At 41.7% G+C, this 13395-nt stretch overlaps 1 protein-coding gene across 1 annotated transcript in view; it reads right to left on the reverse strand.

The window, feature by feature from the left end:
* Positions 1-1421: 1421 nt before the first annotated feature.
* Positions 1422-13395, reverse strand: part of LOC308674018 (testis-expressed protein 2-like) — a gene marked incomplete at its 5' end in the record, with an annotated part of 33057 nt that continues 21083 nt past the window's right edge. Inside the window, 6 exon segments of the mRNA XM_081338162.1 lie at positions 1422-1659; positions 2469-2590; positions 3807-3927; positions 4364-4576; positions 8715-8852; positions 12502-12634. Coding sequence (XP_081194288.1) covers positions 1569-1659; positions 2469-2590; positions 3807-3927; positions 4364-4576; positions 8715-8852; positions 12502-12634 — 818 coding nt within the window. The 3' untranslated portion in view covers positions 1422-1568.

The raw sequence follows: 13395 nt of genomic DNA on the forward strand, positions 1-13395 counted from the left end.
TTTAAACCTTTTAAAAAAATGAACAAGGACTTTGATGGTGAAGATTATTTTTTCAGGTTACTAGATGAAAAGTTCGTGAGCATCTGTGGGGGGACCGAGGGGGAAGTGACATCATAAGAGTCATTTCACAGGTGATCTGCCTTGTACCCGACACCTATGAAACAGGCAAACATCCAGCAATCTGGGGTGCAGATAATGCTGCTGGTGTAGCTTCCAACCAGATGATATGAAAATTTCATTTTCAAGTCTTGGGTATTAAATTGTATACTCAGCAAACCTTGGAAGCCTTTGAAGGATAGTAAAAATGGATGAACTCCTAAATAGAAAGATAATAATAATAATAATAATAATAATAATAATAATAATAATAATAATAATAATAATAATAATAATAATAATAATAATAATAATAATAATAAGTTGGAAGGGACCTTGGAGGTCATCCAGTCCAACCCCCTGCTCAGGCAGGAAACCCTATACCATTTCAGACAAGTGGCTGGCCAGTCTCTTCTTAAAAACTTCCAGTGTTGGAGCATTCACCACTTCTGGAGGCAGGTTGTTCCACTGGTTAATTGTTCTCACTGTCAGGAAGTTTCTCCTTAGTTCCAGGTTGCTTCTCTCCTTGACTAGTTTCCATCCATTGCTTCTTGTCCTGCCTTCAGGTCCTTTGGAGAATAGCTTGGCTTCCTCTTCTTTGTGGTAGCCCCTGAGATATTGGAACACTGCTATCATGTCACCCCTCACCCTTCTCTTCATTAAACTACACATACCCAATTCCAGCAACTCATGGCCAATGTCTATGAACAATATTTAAGATGTGCAAACTGTCAGCTAAAAATCAATTAACATTTGCAAAAAATAACCATGTTAAAAATACTGTCTCAAAGTTAGCTTGAGTTTAAAGTTTAAAGTTTAAAAAAGAAACCCGAAATTTCCATCCGAAATGGATCAGTTGTTACAGGAAAGATACTTGCGTGAAACTCAAAAACAGGATCGCTCTTTCTACTGCAAATGTTTTACGTCACTGCTAATGTCAACTAGTTGAAAGCCTTTGAACAACAAAAGATTTTTTGAAATTATATTTTTATGCCAAAGCTTTAGATCTCAAGGAAATAGTCTTTGCCCATAAAACATGAGGATTTTTTAAAATTTTGGAAACAGCATGACCATTAGGGTGAATTAGCTATGGCTTATTTAATCATGATTTGTTGACTAAATTCAAATCCATACTACATAAGCGGTGCCAGAATGCTTTAATATTTAATTTAATTTCTGTCATATGAGTAATAATAATTTATTAAATGTTTATACTGTCAAATTCCCAGTGATTCTGGGCCCATCAGGAAAGGAAAAATGAACACTTCAAGGACTGATACAAGCCTTTATTTTCTTTCACATTCTCTCTTGTTCTTGCAGCCGTCAGATACACACATTATCCCAGGTTGGCAAAGCCCTTATAGAAGTATCCAGCTCACTAATGTCAATGTGTGCATTGTTGTTTGCTTTCTCGAAACATTGTATTGCAAAGAGGACACGAGGGTCCCATGGCAGCTGGCCCGGTTGAGCTGCTACGTGGTCCTGTTGTGCCTCTCCTGGTCAGCTCCAAGACTCCGGCAGTTGGCTGTGGGCGTGCATGGGAAGACCATCCGGGAGGGCCCCCTGGAGGGTGGGGATAAAGACGATTAGAGAATCCATGCACTCAGGTAGAAAAGTACCCTGCTCCCCTGACTCACTGGCGCCAGCAGTCGGTTCTTTCACTTAATGCTTAGAGAAGGGGTCCACTCCCCACCTTCTTCCTGGCCCCAGGAGTTTCTGAACTGAAGCACATTTCAAAACGCAGACTAGGTCGTGTTTCCTTTGAGACCTTTGGATCGGGACTGTGGAGTGTTGGTGGCTCCCCTGCCCCGTATTCTTAGCCTTCAGCTGCTCCTGGGGTCAGAGTGAGTTCAAAACCAAAGCTTCAGTTCCCAGATGGTATGGTAGGAAACACAAATCATTTCTTTTCCCCCAAAAAAACTGTCAGTCAGGCATCTTTCTTTCCTCAGGCTAAAATGGGAATTGCTGAGCAGTTTTGAGTCTTGGATCAAATTGGTTTTGAGTCTTGGCTCCAATTGGCTTCTCCCCCTCCCCCCCCCACGTTAGCCCTTTTGTAGTAGCTGAAGGGGTCTTTCGCTCTTATTTCCTCCTTCACACAGACCCTGTTCAGTGTTATTGATAGTTCTGCCATTTCACTGATGCTTAAAACTGAAGTTATTTGCAGAGATGGCACATGGAGAAAATTCCAAGCAGCCAGGGGTCTTGGCATATCTCCTGCCTTTTCTTTCCCACCTGGAGTATTTCCTTCTGCAGCAAGAGATGTCCAGACAAATCTCCTTCGTCTGAAAACACTTCCAGAGAGAAGAGAGCCAGCAGGGAGACTTGGAGGAGGAGAACCTTTGTTCTCAGGCCAGCAGAGGACATCACCTCACCTGTTTCTGACCTCCTCAGCTGGAAGCTCTTCCTGGGGTCCTTCTGTGGGAGGATGGGACTCCAAACCAGAGTGCATCAGAGGCAAGATGATGTCATCCATATTGGGCATCACTAAAATTTTCTGACCGGAAGCAAGAGTGTAAAATTAAAATTAAATCTGCCTGGAGGTTTGCAAGTGGAAGGTTTGGTGAAGCCCTGTAGCCTCTTACAGTGAGACCAAGGATGAGGCTGCAGAAGGTGAGCCAACTGGACATTTCAGAGAATGCACAACTACAGTTAACCAGGACAGCTATTGTGACACATAGTTCCAGGCCTCTCCACTGTAGAATAAACTGTGCTTGGTTTATTCGTTTAAATTATTCCTTTCTCACCTTTCTATTCCTGAGTGTGCACAAGAGAGCTCAGTTTAGCTACTGCGAGAAATAATTGAAAGGATCCAGATTAAGCAGAGGAAGAGAACTGCACACTCGGCAGGCACAATGCATCCCTAGCTTGATTCAGAAGTAAACATGGCAACTTTCAGTGTTAATTAATGCCTTCAATGGATGCATTGCAATGTTAATTAATAATTAATACTAATTGGCTAAGGGAAGTGTGCGTGGTGAGATAGCTTCATACTGGGGAAGCAAGTAAAGTATCGAGCAGGAAGATCAGGGAGAAGAAAGGAGCAGAACGTGAACTGACTTGGAACTGAAGCATCACATCAGGCACTAAGGAAAAGCAGGGAAGCTACTGCCTGGTTTCCCCAGGAATAACTGGGAATAACTGGTCACATCTAGCAACTTTTTAACCACCCCCATTAAAGATATAGATGCTGCATATGCACAATGCATAAGCTTGATTAGAATTATATTTGCCTGTTTCTTTGGGCATGGTTTAATATGTTGCAAACCAACTCATTGTGCAGTTTAACAAATTGGGTGGACTCAGAAAATGGGTTAATTCAGAACCCCAATTATGTATGTTGTATGAACAGTCACTGGGATTCAGTCACGCACTATTTAAAACCGCTGCTCATTTGCTTTTTCTTTCCTGCAGCAATTAAAAAAGATGGAGGTAAAGACCAGCCACGGGCCTTTCCATACCATCTAAACCTCTTCCCAAATTGAACAGGGAGGAGTAGGTCTTGCACTTTAAAAGCCTCCTGGGGGAAAAGGTTTGACCACCACATATTAAGATGCTCCCAACTTGATTCCTTTTGAATGCGCTTAAGCAGGTGGCTCTCAACACCTCTTACAGCTGCAAGAACTGCCCAGATTTATCGCTTAAGGGAGCTGAACTGAGCTCAGCTTAAGATCCCTTCTAATGCTTCATCATTGGCTACATCAATCAAGTACCTGGAATTCATGATGGAGCTTCTTCTCAATCCACTCAGCGATGTGGGGGAAGGTGACCTCCCATTCTCCTAGCTGTGGCCGTACCTTCAGATCCAGCTGTGGTGGGATTCGGAAGCTGTACCTGGGGCAGGAAAGCAAAAGTGATTTTACTTCGTTTCCCTCTGAAGCACATTTGACTCCTGGAATCAAATTCTATTTTGTGAAAGAATATTAAAGGTAGATGTGGAAAAAATATAATTGAATGTTCTCTTCTTTGACAGCAACTGTTGCTTCAACTTTACGTAATCCTGTTGTAGATACCATATTCATGCCCTAGAATTCTAGAATTCAGGAGAATTTACAAGAAGAGCTACCAGGATGATCTCAACCATTTATGAACTTTCCTTCTGCCTGCTGCTGCCCTAGATGCTGCCAGGGATATGGTGATGGGACAGTTTACTAAAAAGTCTCCATTTCTTTTTCCAAGTCCGTGAGGCCCAAATCTCATGCAGCCTCCTCATCTTTGCTCGGCCCGACCAGAAGGTCACTTCCCCCACTTCTGCTCCCTTTGCACCTACCAGATTCGATCCGTTGGAGGTGGAGGGATGTTCACAGCCAATGTGCCTGTCAGATCTTGGACCTCCACAGTCAAAAGCAGTGGAGTGTTGGAAACCTCTTCCATCTTCTTCTTAATGAATTCATTTTCAGTGGCCTTCTGGAAGTATTTGGATTTAGCAATCTTGTCCACAAAATGCAAAATCTTCTGACTGGTGCTGCCACCACTGATATAGCTAAGAAAAAAGTGGAAGCAGATAGCAGGGATTAGGAAATTAATAAATTCAAATGGAGATATATTGCTTTGTTCAATTTCTATGATCAGCTACTCTCCAGAATTCACTATGTGACATTGGCCAAATGTGAGACATGATAAGGGTGAATTGAGTCACAGTCTAGTTTGGGGACATAAAATTGCATAAACTATGCTGAGTTTAAGAATGTGCTGCAAGTATATTCCCTGAACCTAAGTCAGCTGGATTGATGGTGAAGACAAATCAGGAAGTTCCCAAATGCAAGTCTCAAGGAAGAACTTCACTCCCTCTCATAGATCCTTCTTAAGAACCCTATGGAAGAGGATGAGACATCTGAGAATATAATAATAATAATAATAATAATAATAATAATAATAATAATAATAATAATAATAAGAAGAAGAAGAAGAAGAAGAAGAAGAAGAAGAAGAAGAAGAAGAAGAAGAAGAAGAAGTTGGAAGAGACCTTGGAGGTCATCTAGTCCAACCCCCTGCTCAGGCAGGAAACCTTATACCATTTCAGACAAATGGCTGGCCAGTCTCTTCTTAAAAACTTCCAGTGTTGGAGCATTCACCACTTCTGGAGGCAGGTTGTTCCACTGGTTAATTTTTCTAACTGTCAGGAAATTTCTCCTTAGTTCTAGGTTGCTTCTCTCCTTGACTAGTTTCCATCCGTTGCTTCTTGTCCTGCCTTCAGGTGGTTTGGAGAATAGCTTGACTCCTTTGTGGCAGCCCCTGAGATATTGGAACACCGCTATCATGTCACCCCTCGCCCTTCTCTTCATTAAACTACACATACCCAATTCCAGCAACCGTTCCCTATATATCATCCCAGGTTAACCAGATAAGTTGACTAGTGTGACAATAGTTGCTATCCAAAGACTTCCTCTCCTAAATGGGAGACCTGATCAGGAGAGGCAGAAACAACTAACACTGTTCAGTGGTAGCTATAGTAGTACCAACTCAGATTGGCCAAAATGGCTGGAGGATATGCAGAAACATGTGCACTGGCTTTGGCACCCACAAATTTGCATCTTGGCAAAAACACTGTGGAATCCTGAGTCAACCACATTGAGGATCTGACAAGTGAGGCAGATCATTGAATACAGATCACTGCTGTATTCACACCCATTTCATGGTTTCCCTGTAAGAATTCTGCCAAGAATGAATTCCTGAGAATTCCCACTTACAAGATCTTTAATTTGTTGCAAACTGGGGCAATATGCCATATGCTGACTCTGCAAACCGCTTAGAAAGTAAAGCACTGTGAAGCGGTGTATAAGTCCTAGTGCTATTGCCATTGCAGGCAGGACCACTGTTCCCCGTAGAGAACAAATGATTATGAATGGTGGATCAGGGTGGACTTCCCTGAAGATGGGCTCCAGCAGACAAAACTCTGGTCCCGGTGACTGACCCAGATAGACTCCTGTCTTTCCACCATTCCCTGAGTGTTCCTCAGGATGAAATCTCTTCTTTTTGCTTTTCAGATATATCCACTACATGTTTTCTGAGATGGAAAAAGGACTGCACTCTGTGGTCTAACATCTCAAGCAGAGACTTCCCTGTCTCATGCCTTGGGCAGTGTGCCAAATGATAAGAACCACAGCAACTCAGCATCTTTAGTGTCCTTGGCTAAGACAATGCTCAAATAATCATACTGAAATTATGCAAGAAAATATTGGCATAGATGAAGTTCCAGAAGCAAGATTAATTTAACTATTTCGAAACCTTACCAAATTGCAAAGAAGAAGAAATACTTGAATCCTGAAATCAAACAACTCCATCGAAGAAGGAAAACAACCCACATCCCAGCAAGTCCCCCTGCCCTTATACTCTGAAGCAGCCCAAACTGATTCCTTGGGGGGCGCAGGGGTTAGAATGCAGCATTGCAGGCTGACTCTGCCCGCCGTCAGGAATTCAATCCTGACCTGCTCAGAGTTGACTCAGGCTTCCATCCTTCTGAGGTCAGTAAAACGAGGAGCCAAACTGCTGGGGGCAATATGCTGACACTACGCAAACCACTTAGTGCTGTAAAGCATTATAAAACGTATATAAGTCTAAGTGCTATTGCTATTCCATCTAGTTCTGTTTCATATAATGACAATCTGCTTCCTTCTGTTCTATCTGAGGGCCTAGATCAGAAATGAGGACCAAAAAAAGTTGCTATTTGAAGAGTATATCGTAATCAAAACCACTAGCTTGCGAGTCCAGTCAGGCCCAGAAATAGCAAATTAATTGCTATTAGTCCAAAGTTTCTGCCTGCTCCGTTCTGACGATTTCAATATGACAGCAGTTTAATACATACGTCTTCTTGCACCTAGACAGGAACATAATGTTTCAAATGCTGCCAGTGCCACTTCTAAGGCTCCAGGTTACATAAAAGCCATCTCTTGGGATTTCTGAGCGACACAAAAAATTAGCGGATGCCTGTTTTGAACAGCACCTATAAAAATTTAATATTGTTTCATTACAGGAAACTTGGTGCCTGGATATTTCTTCTTCCTTGCCTGGATTCTTCTCATATACCTTCCCTGTCACTAAAGTGTGTCTACATGGAAGAGAAAGTGGGCTTTCAATTTTGATCTCAGCTGATCTGAAAGGAACTATACAACAAAGGGCAGGTGGTGATTATATCCCGGTAGTCCAGACAGAGAGCAAATATTTTGGATTAATTATTTGTATTAACATTTATTTTCCAACAGGATGGAATCCCAATCTGTGGTTTAAGCTGTGGTCTTCCCTGCAAACCCTTGTGGAACAACTGTTACCAAATACTAATCTCCTCTGGGCTGGTGACTATAACATCAGAAGTGGCAAAGTTATCATCGTCTATATTAGGAAGACGCAATTTAGTCCGAAGCTCATTCAGGGCCAGTGTCATCGACTGATTTCTCCTGTATTCCTTTCTATGGACTCTTTTAATGTCCACAGCAGAACAGAGAGCGATCAGTTACCCTTTGCTCTGATCCTTTTGGCTTACAAGACCGTCCTCTGTGAAATACCATAATCTTGATGGCATCACCAAGGTTAGATACCATCTCAGATGAGTCCTAAACTGAACTTAACTCTTGGAGCAGAAAATATTAGGTTTCATCCAAATTTTCATCTTGGTACCATCACTATACAACATATATCTATACCTCACGATCATAGCCAGTGTTTCACTGAGAAGAGCTTTAACATCCCTTCACCTGCATGTCTGCCACATATCTCAAAGGGAGACTTTGAAAGCAGTTTGTCTAACAATTTCTCTGTAGTTGGTCAAGTGGGGGACATTGTCCATTATGTCCACCATTACTCCATTTACAGTGAGCTCAGGACAAAATTATTAGTGGTTAAGTGAACTCAAGGGCCTCAACAAACTGAATTCTCTTCTTGCAGATGCATTCCCAACTGTCAGCAATCAAGTTGCTACTTTTGCTCTGCTGTCATTGAAATTTAGAAAAAAATACTTAAATTCTTAATTGTAGCCATGGCTTTCTTTTGCTGCAACTCTTTACGTCTAATTCTCTTTTTATCACTTTGTTTATCATTTTACTGTTATTTAATTGTATTTTATGGAATGATGCTATATGTTTATTTATTAATCCCACCTTTATTATTTTTATAAATAACTCAAGGTGGCAAACATTTCTAATAATCCTTCCTCTTCCTACTTTCCTCACAACCACCCTGTGAGGTAGGTTGGGCTGGGAGATTGACTGGCCCAAGGTCACCCAGCAGGATTTCATGCCTAAAATGGGACTAGAACTCACAGTTTCCTGGTTTCTAGTTGGGTGTATTAGACACTACAGCAAACTTGCTCCATGAGCTGTAGCCACAGCAGAACACTCACTTACTCAGTGCCTCCCAACATTTCCAAAATGACCCTCTGCTCACACCCAAAGCATTTTACCTGCAAGACAATGGTGTGTGTGTGTTGTGTGCCAGGCAAGTCCCCCCCCCCACGCTCTGGTGGGAAAGGACTGGCTGGAGGAGGAAAACGCTACTCTAAACTCTGTGCAGTTCTTCCCCCGTTCAGCTGGAAAGAATGACCACCTGCTGGGACCAGGTCATGACCGGGGAGTGCTAAATGGGAAAGTGGAGGCAGAGCCCTGGTTGCCTGGGGGGGGGGGTGTTACCCTTCAACACCAGGAGGGATTTTCCTTTCTCCAGGGATCCCCGAGAGCTCCACAACAGGCATGTCTTCCTCCTCAGAAGAACCGGCGCTGGAGGACTCTGCATCACTCTCGGCCAACAGCTCTATGTGGGGTTTCGTGCTGCAAGGAGAAGGAGATCAGGGTGAGAAGCTGGCGGCCTTTCCAAGGTCTGTCCTTGGCGGAGCCATGTGGGTCAGACTTACAGTCTGCTCTGCTGCTTTAATTCCCTTTCCTGAGATTAAGAAGTGAATCCTAAGGACAGTGACCGACACAGAGGATGAGAATAGAAAGGATTTGTTAGCAGTGGCAGGAAATGGCTGGAGAATAGAACGGCATCTTAAATAGCTCAGCAGGAGGTCACTGGAGGCTTTCAAGAGGAGAATGGACCACCATTTCTCTACAATTGTCTAGAGCAGGGGTCCCCAACCCCCAATCCGTGGACCAGTATTGGGCCATGGCACACCAGCAACCGGTCTGCACAAACAACCAAAGCCCCATCTGCGAGATGCAGGCAGCACACAAAACCACACACCCTCCGGTCTGCAGAAAAACCTCTCTCCATGGAACCAGTCCATGGTGCTCAAAAGGTTGGGGACTTCTGGTCTAGGGTCTCCTCCTTGAGTAGGGGGTTGGACTAGAAGACCTCCAAGGTCCCTTCCAACTCTGGTATTCTATGACATTCCCCATCTGAAGCAGCTGAATCTGGACCATCATTCCTAGTTATCTTTTTCACATTTCCACATCAGACAGAGACAGTTGGACAAAAGGGTGTCACACAAACCAGCTCTTGAATTCCTAATGCTTATCACTACAGTGTTGCTAATGCCTAGTGCTGGAAATAACATTTATTATCGTTGTGAAAACAAATGTTTCCAATATATGAACATGAGAAGAATCGGATGGTGTTACCTTGCTAAGTTGGTGCCGGTAATGGAGATGCAGGATGAGACACATATATTCACACCAGAACATCCCAGGTATTTGTTAAATAGGAGGAAAAAAGACTTGTTTGAAGCTGAGGATAGATGGTGGACTTTAGCCCCTTCGTTTACAGGATGGGGATGGGAAATGGTGAATAGAATAAATAATTACACCAATATTATGGATGAAATAATAAACACAACTCAAAATGATACAATGTTGCCTTGGTGGAGCAGTGGGCTAATGCCTCCTTAAGTAACACCAGCTGCCTGCAATCAGTGCAGGTTCGCATCCCACCAGGCTCAAGGTTGACTCAGCCTTCCATCCTTCCGAGGTAGGTAAAATGAGGATAAATAAATAAATAAAAATAAAAATAAGTGAAGAATTAAAAATAGTAAGGACTACCTAGATAAGACAACAATTAGAAATAGAGACTTTAGCAGCTGCTGTGAATGGACTATGTGGAGAGCAAATTGATTACAGTTGTACTTGGATACGTAATACTAGTGAAGGAGTACCTGATTATTCTGAACTAATTGAAAAACATCATGAACAAGTAAATAAATTACAAGAAAAGGCTAGGGCGATAGGGAGGGATGGTTGAAATCCCTTGAAAAGACTCAGTGATTGGATCCCTAACTTGGCCGGATGGCTAAAACAATTAGTAATGTTGGGAATTTTAATATTGATAATTGGAATGATGATTTGTTGTTGTATGCAACTTGGACCAATGATGATGATTTGTTGTAAAGACTGTATGGTTGGATAGAAAATGAAATATGAGAGTGAAGAGGTTGGAAGAATGTTGCAACAATTTGAGAAATATGAATGTAAAAATCAATACTGATTGTGAAAAGTAAAAGGGGGGATTTGTGGGGAAAAGAGCTTACTGTTTTGACAGAACTGTAAGAAGACACACTGGCCTGTGAAGAAAATACACTGTATATATTTTAATCTCATCAGCCTAGCTGAAGCTTGAGAATTGTACTGTACGTACAAAGGCCTTGCTGTGCTAAAAACTGGTCTTAACCAGAGAAAGATTTAAAGTAGATAATAGGACATTTGGAACTGAGCAGCAAAAGACAGAAGTTGGACTAAATAACGAACATGTAATTGCTAAAACATGGACACTTTTGAAATTTGAAATGGAAGAACAAGTAGAAGACTATGTGGTAAAATTGGTACTTTGGACATGGAATATTGATGGAGCAAAGGGGAAATATGTGATTTAAAAATTTGAAAATTACATATTATAACTTAAAAGAGAATTTCTGTAAAATGATATACTGTTGGCATATAACTCCAGAAAAATTGTCTAGAACAGTGTTTTTCAACCTTTTTTGGGCAAAGGCACACTTGTTTCATGAAAAAAATCACGAGGCACTCCACCATTAGAAAATGTTAAAAAATTTAACTCTGTGCCTATATTGACTATATATAAAGTAATTCTCTTGAATAGGAATCAAATAAACACAAAGAAAGTATTTTATAATTACTTTTCAATTTTTCCCACGGCACACCAGGCAACAACAGTGGTTGAAAAACACTGGTCTAGAATATATAAAAATACTTCAATTTATGTTAGAAATGTGGACAACATGAAGGGTCATTTTATCATGCAAGGTGTAATAAAAAAGCCAGAAATCATGCAAGGTGTAATAAAAAAGCCAGAAATTTTGGGTTCAAATACAGACGATGTTACAAAGAATTTTGAAGATCAACATTCAACTGGAATCAGAACTGCTCTTGCTGGGATTAATGGGCAAAAGAGTAACGGAGGAGCATCCTAATATATGATTTGTACTGTGAGACAATTATATATACAAAATGGAAAGATTCCTAAATACCCACAACAGAGGTTGGTGAAGGTAACAGAATTAGTAGAGATAGAAAAATTAAGTTCTTTGATAGGTGAAAGATCAATAACTACTTTATCAGTGACTGGAAGTGCCTTGTGGACTTTTTGCTGAAAAAAGAGAAAAATGGACTTGTGATTGACAGGTTTGAAAATTAGAAAAGGGAGCTTATGGAAAGAAGGAAATGATGATGTAACATCAGATAGAGAAGGTATATAATGCATTTAAATGCATTTACAACCACTTCAAAAAAATCAAAGCTGTCTTTTTATAAGTTGATCTAATGACGCAGTGGCTCAGTGGGTTAGGACGCTGAGCTTGTCGATCAGAAGGTCGGCAGTTTGGCGGGTCGAATCCCAAGTGCCACGTAACAGAGTGAGCGCCTGTTACTCATCCCAGCTTCTGCCAACCTAGCAGTTTGAAAGCACATAAAAATGCAAGTAGAAAAATAGGGACCACTACGGTCCCTATTAAGGTAACAGGTAACAGGTAACAGCGTTCCATGTGCCTTTGGTGTCTAGTCATGCAGGCCACATGACCACGGAGACGTCCTCGGACAAGCACTGGCTCTTCGGCTTTGAAACGGAGATGAGCACCGGCCCTTAGAGTTGGAAATGACTAGCACGCATGTGTGGGGGAACCTTTACCTTTTTAATGTAATCTAATATTTTCCTTTTTTTCTTTTTTCTTATTATTCACTATTATTATTTTATTTATTTTCTTCTAACATTTGCAATGCTTTTATTTTGTTACAAATTCTTCAATAACGTTTATATTTAAAAATAAAAAATAGCAAAACAAACTTTCTCTTATAGCTGGTTGTTCCAGGACAAACTGCAAAGCCAGGTAGTAGCATAAAGGAAGCCGCGGTCACAGGGCAGGTGACGGCACACCCGTTGCTGTCGTCTAGGCCTAGGGAGTTTCTTAAAGAGGGCCAGCATCTGTCCTGGGAGCTCAGCTGGCAGCTAAAGAAAGTTTCCAAGAAGTCTCACCCTTTTCTGTCCTTATCTGCTCCCCCGTTTCCCTTCTCCAGCTCTTCTTTGCCTAGTTTGTACAAGTTCATCTTGGTCTCCAGGGTCATCTTCAGGAATCCTTGATAGGCCACTTCCAGATCCACCCAAAGCCCTGCAGAGCAGAAAAGGAGGCCAAAGGAGAGTTAGAGGTCACGGCTGGGCTTCTGGGATTTGATCTGGTGCCAGCTGGGCTGAGTTATATCTGAAACACATAATGTCAGGACCCACCCCAAACCATGTCTTAGGAAGACAAAACTCTTGGAGCCAGGGTTTTAGTCCAAAAGAAATCTTTACTATGACATGCTCGGTTGTAGGAAATGAGACAGGGCTTAATATTTCCACGATGTAAACCCTTATAAAGAATTCCCAGTTTAACCCCCCTTAATCCCCATTTGGTCAGTCCCCCCCCATCCTTCCTCTCGTATCATCCATCTCGTGGGAAAGAGGAAGTTAGGACCCTTTTGTTTATTGCTGTCTACCGTGACAAAACCCAGATGCTAGCCCCCCCTTTTGTTTCCCCAGTTCAAAAGGCTTCTCCTTTCCTTTGAAATGCCTATTGCCGGTTCAATACACATCTATCCTCTTCTCTTCGGGAGATGACAGAATCCATGGGATAATGTTTGAAACATTCCATTTATGAATATGATATAAATGGATTCTGACAGTCCGCTCTCCTTAGAAGAAAGATGTGTCCATCTGTAGGGGGAGAAAAGAAAAGAGAAGAAAAAATAACATGTGTAAATGTTAACTCGGTTTGTTTGGATATTCTGTATGAAATCTCTTAAGCAGCTTTGTTGCTTTAACGTGGTGTTTGCTGACCCATTCATTTTCTGAGGAGGGGAGGTGTTTCCAAGCCACTAGATATTGAGTTGT

Source organism: Vipera berus (genome assembly GCF_964194415.1).
Source record: "Vipera berus genome assembly, chromosome: 13".
NCBI classification, from domain to species: Eukaryota; Metazoa; Chordata; class Lepidosauria; order Squamata; family Viperidae; genus Vipera; species Vipera berus.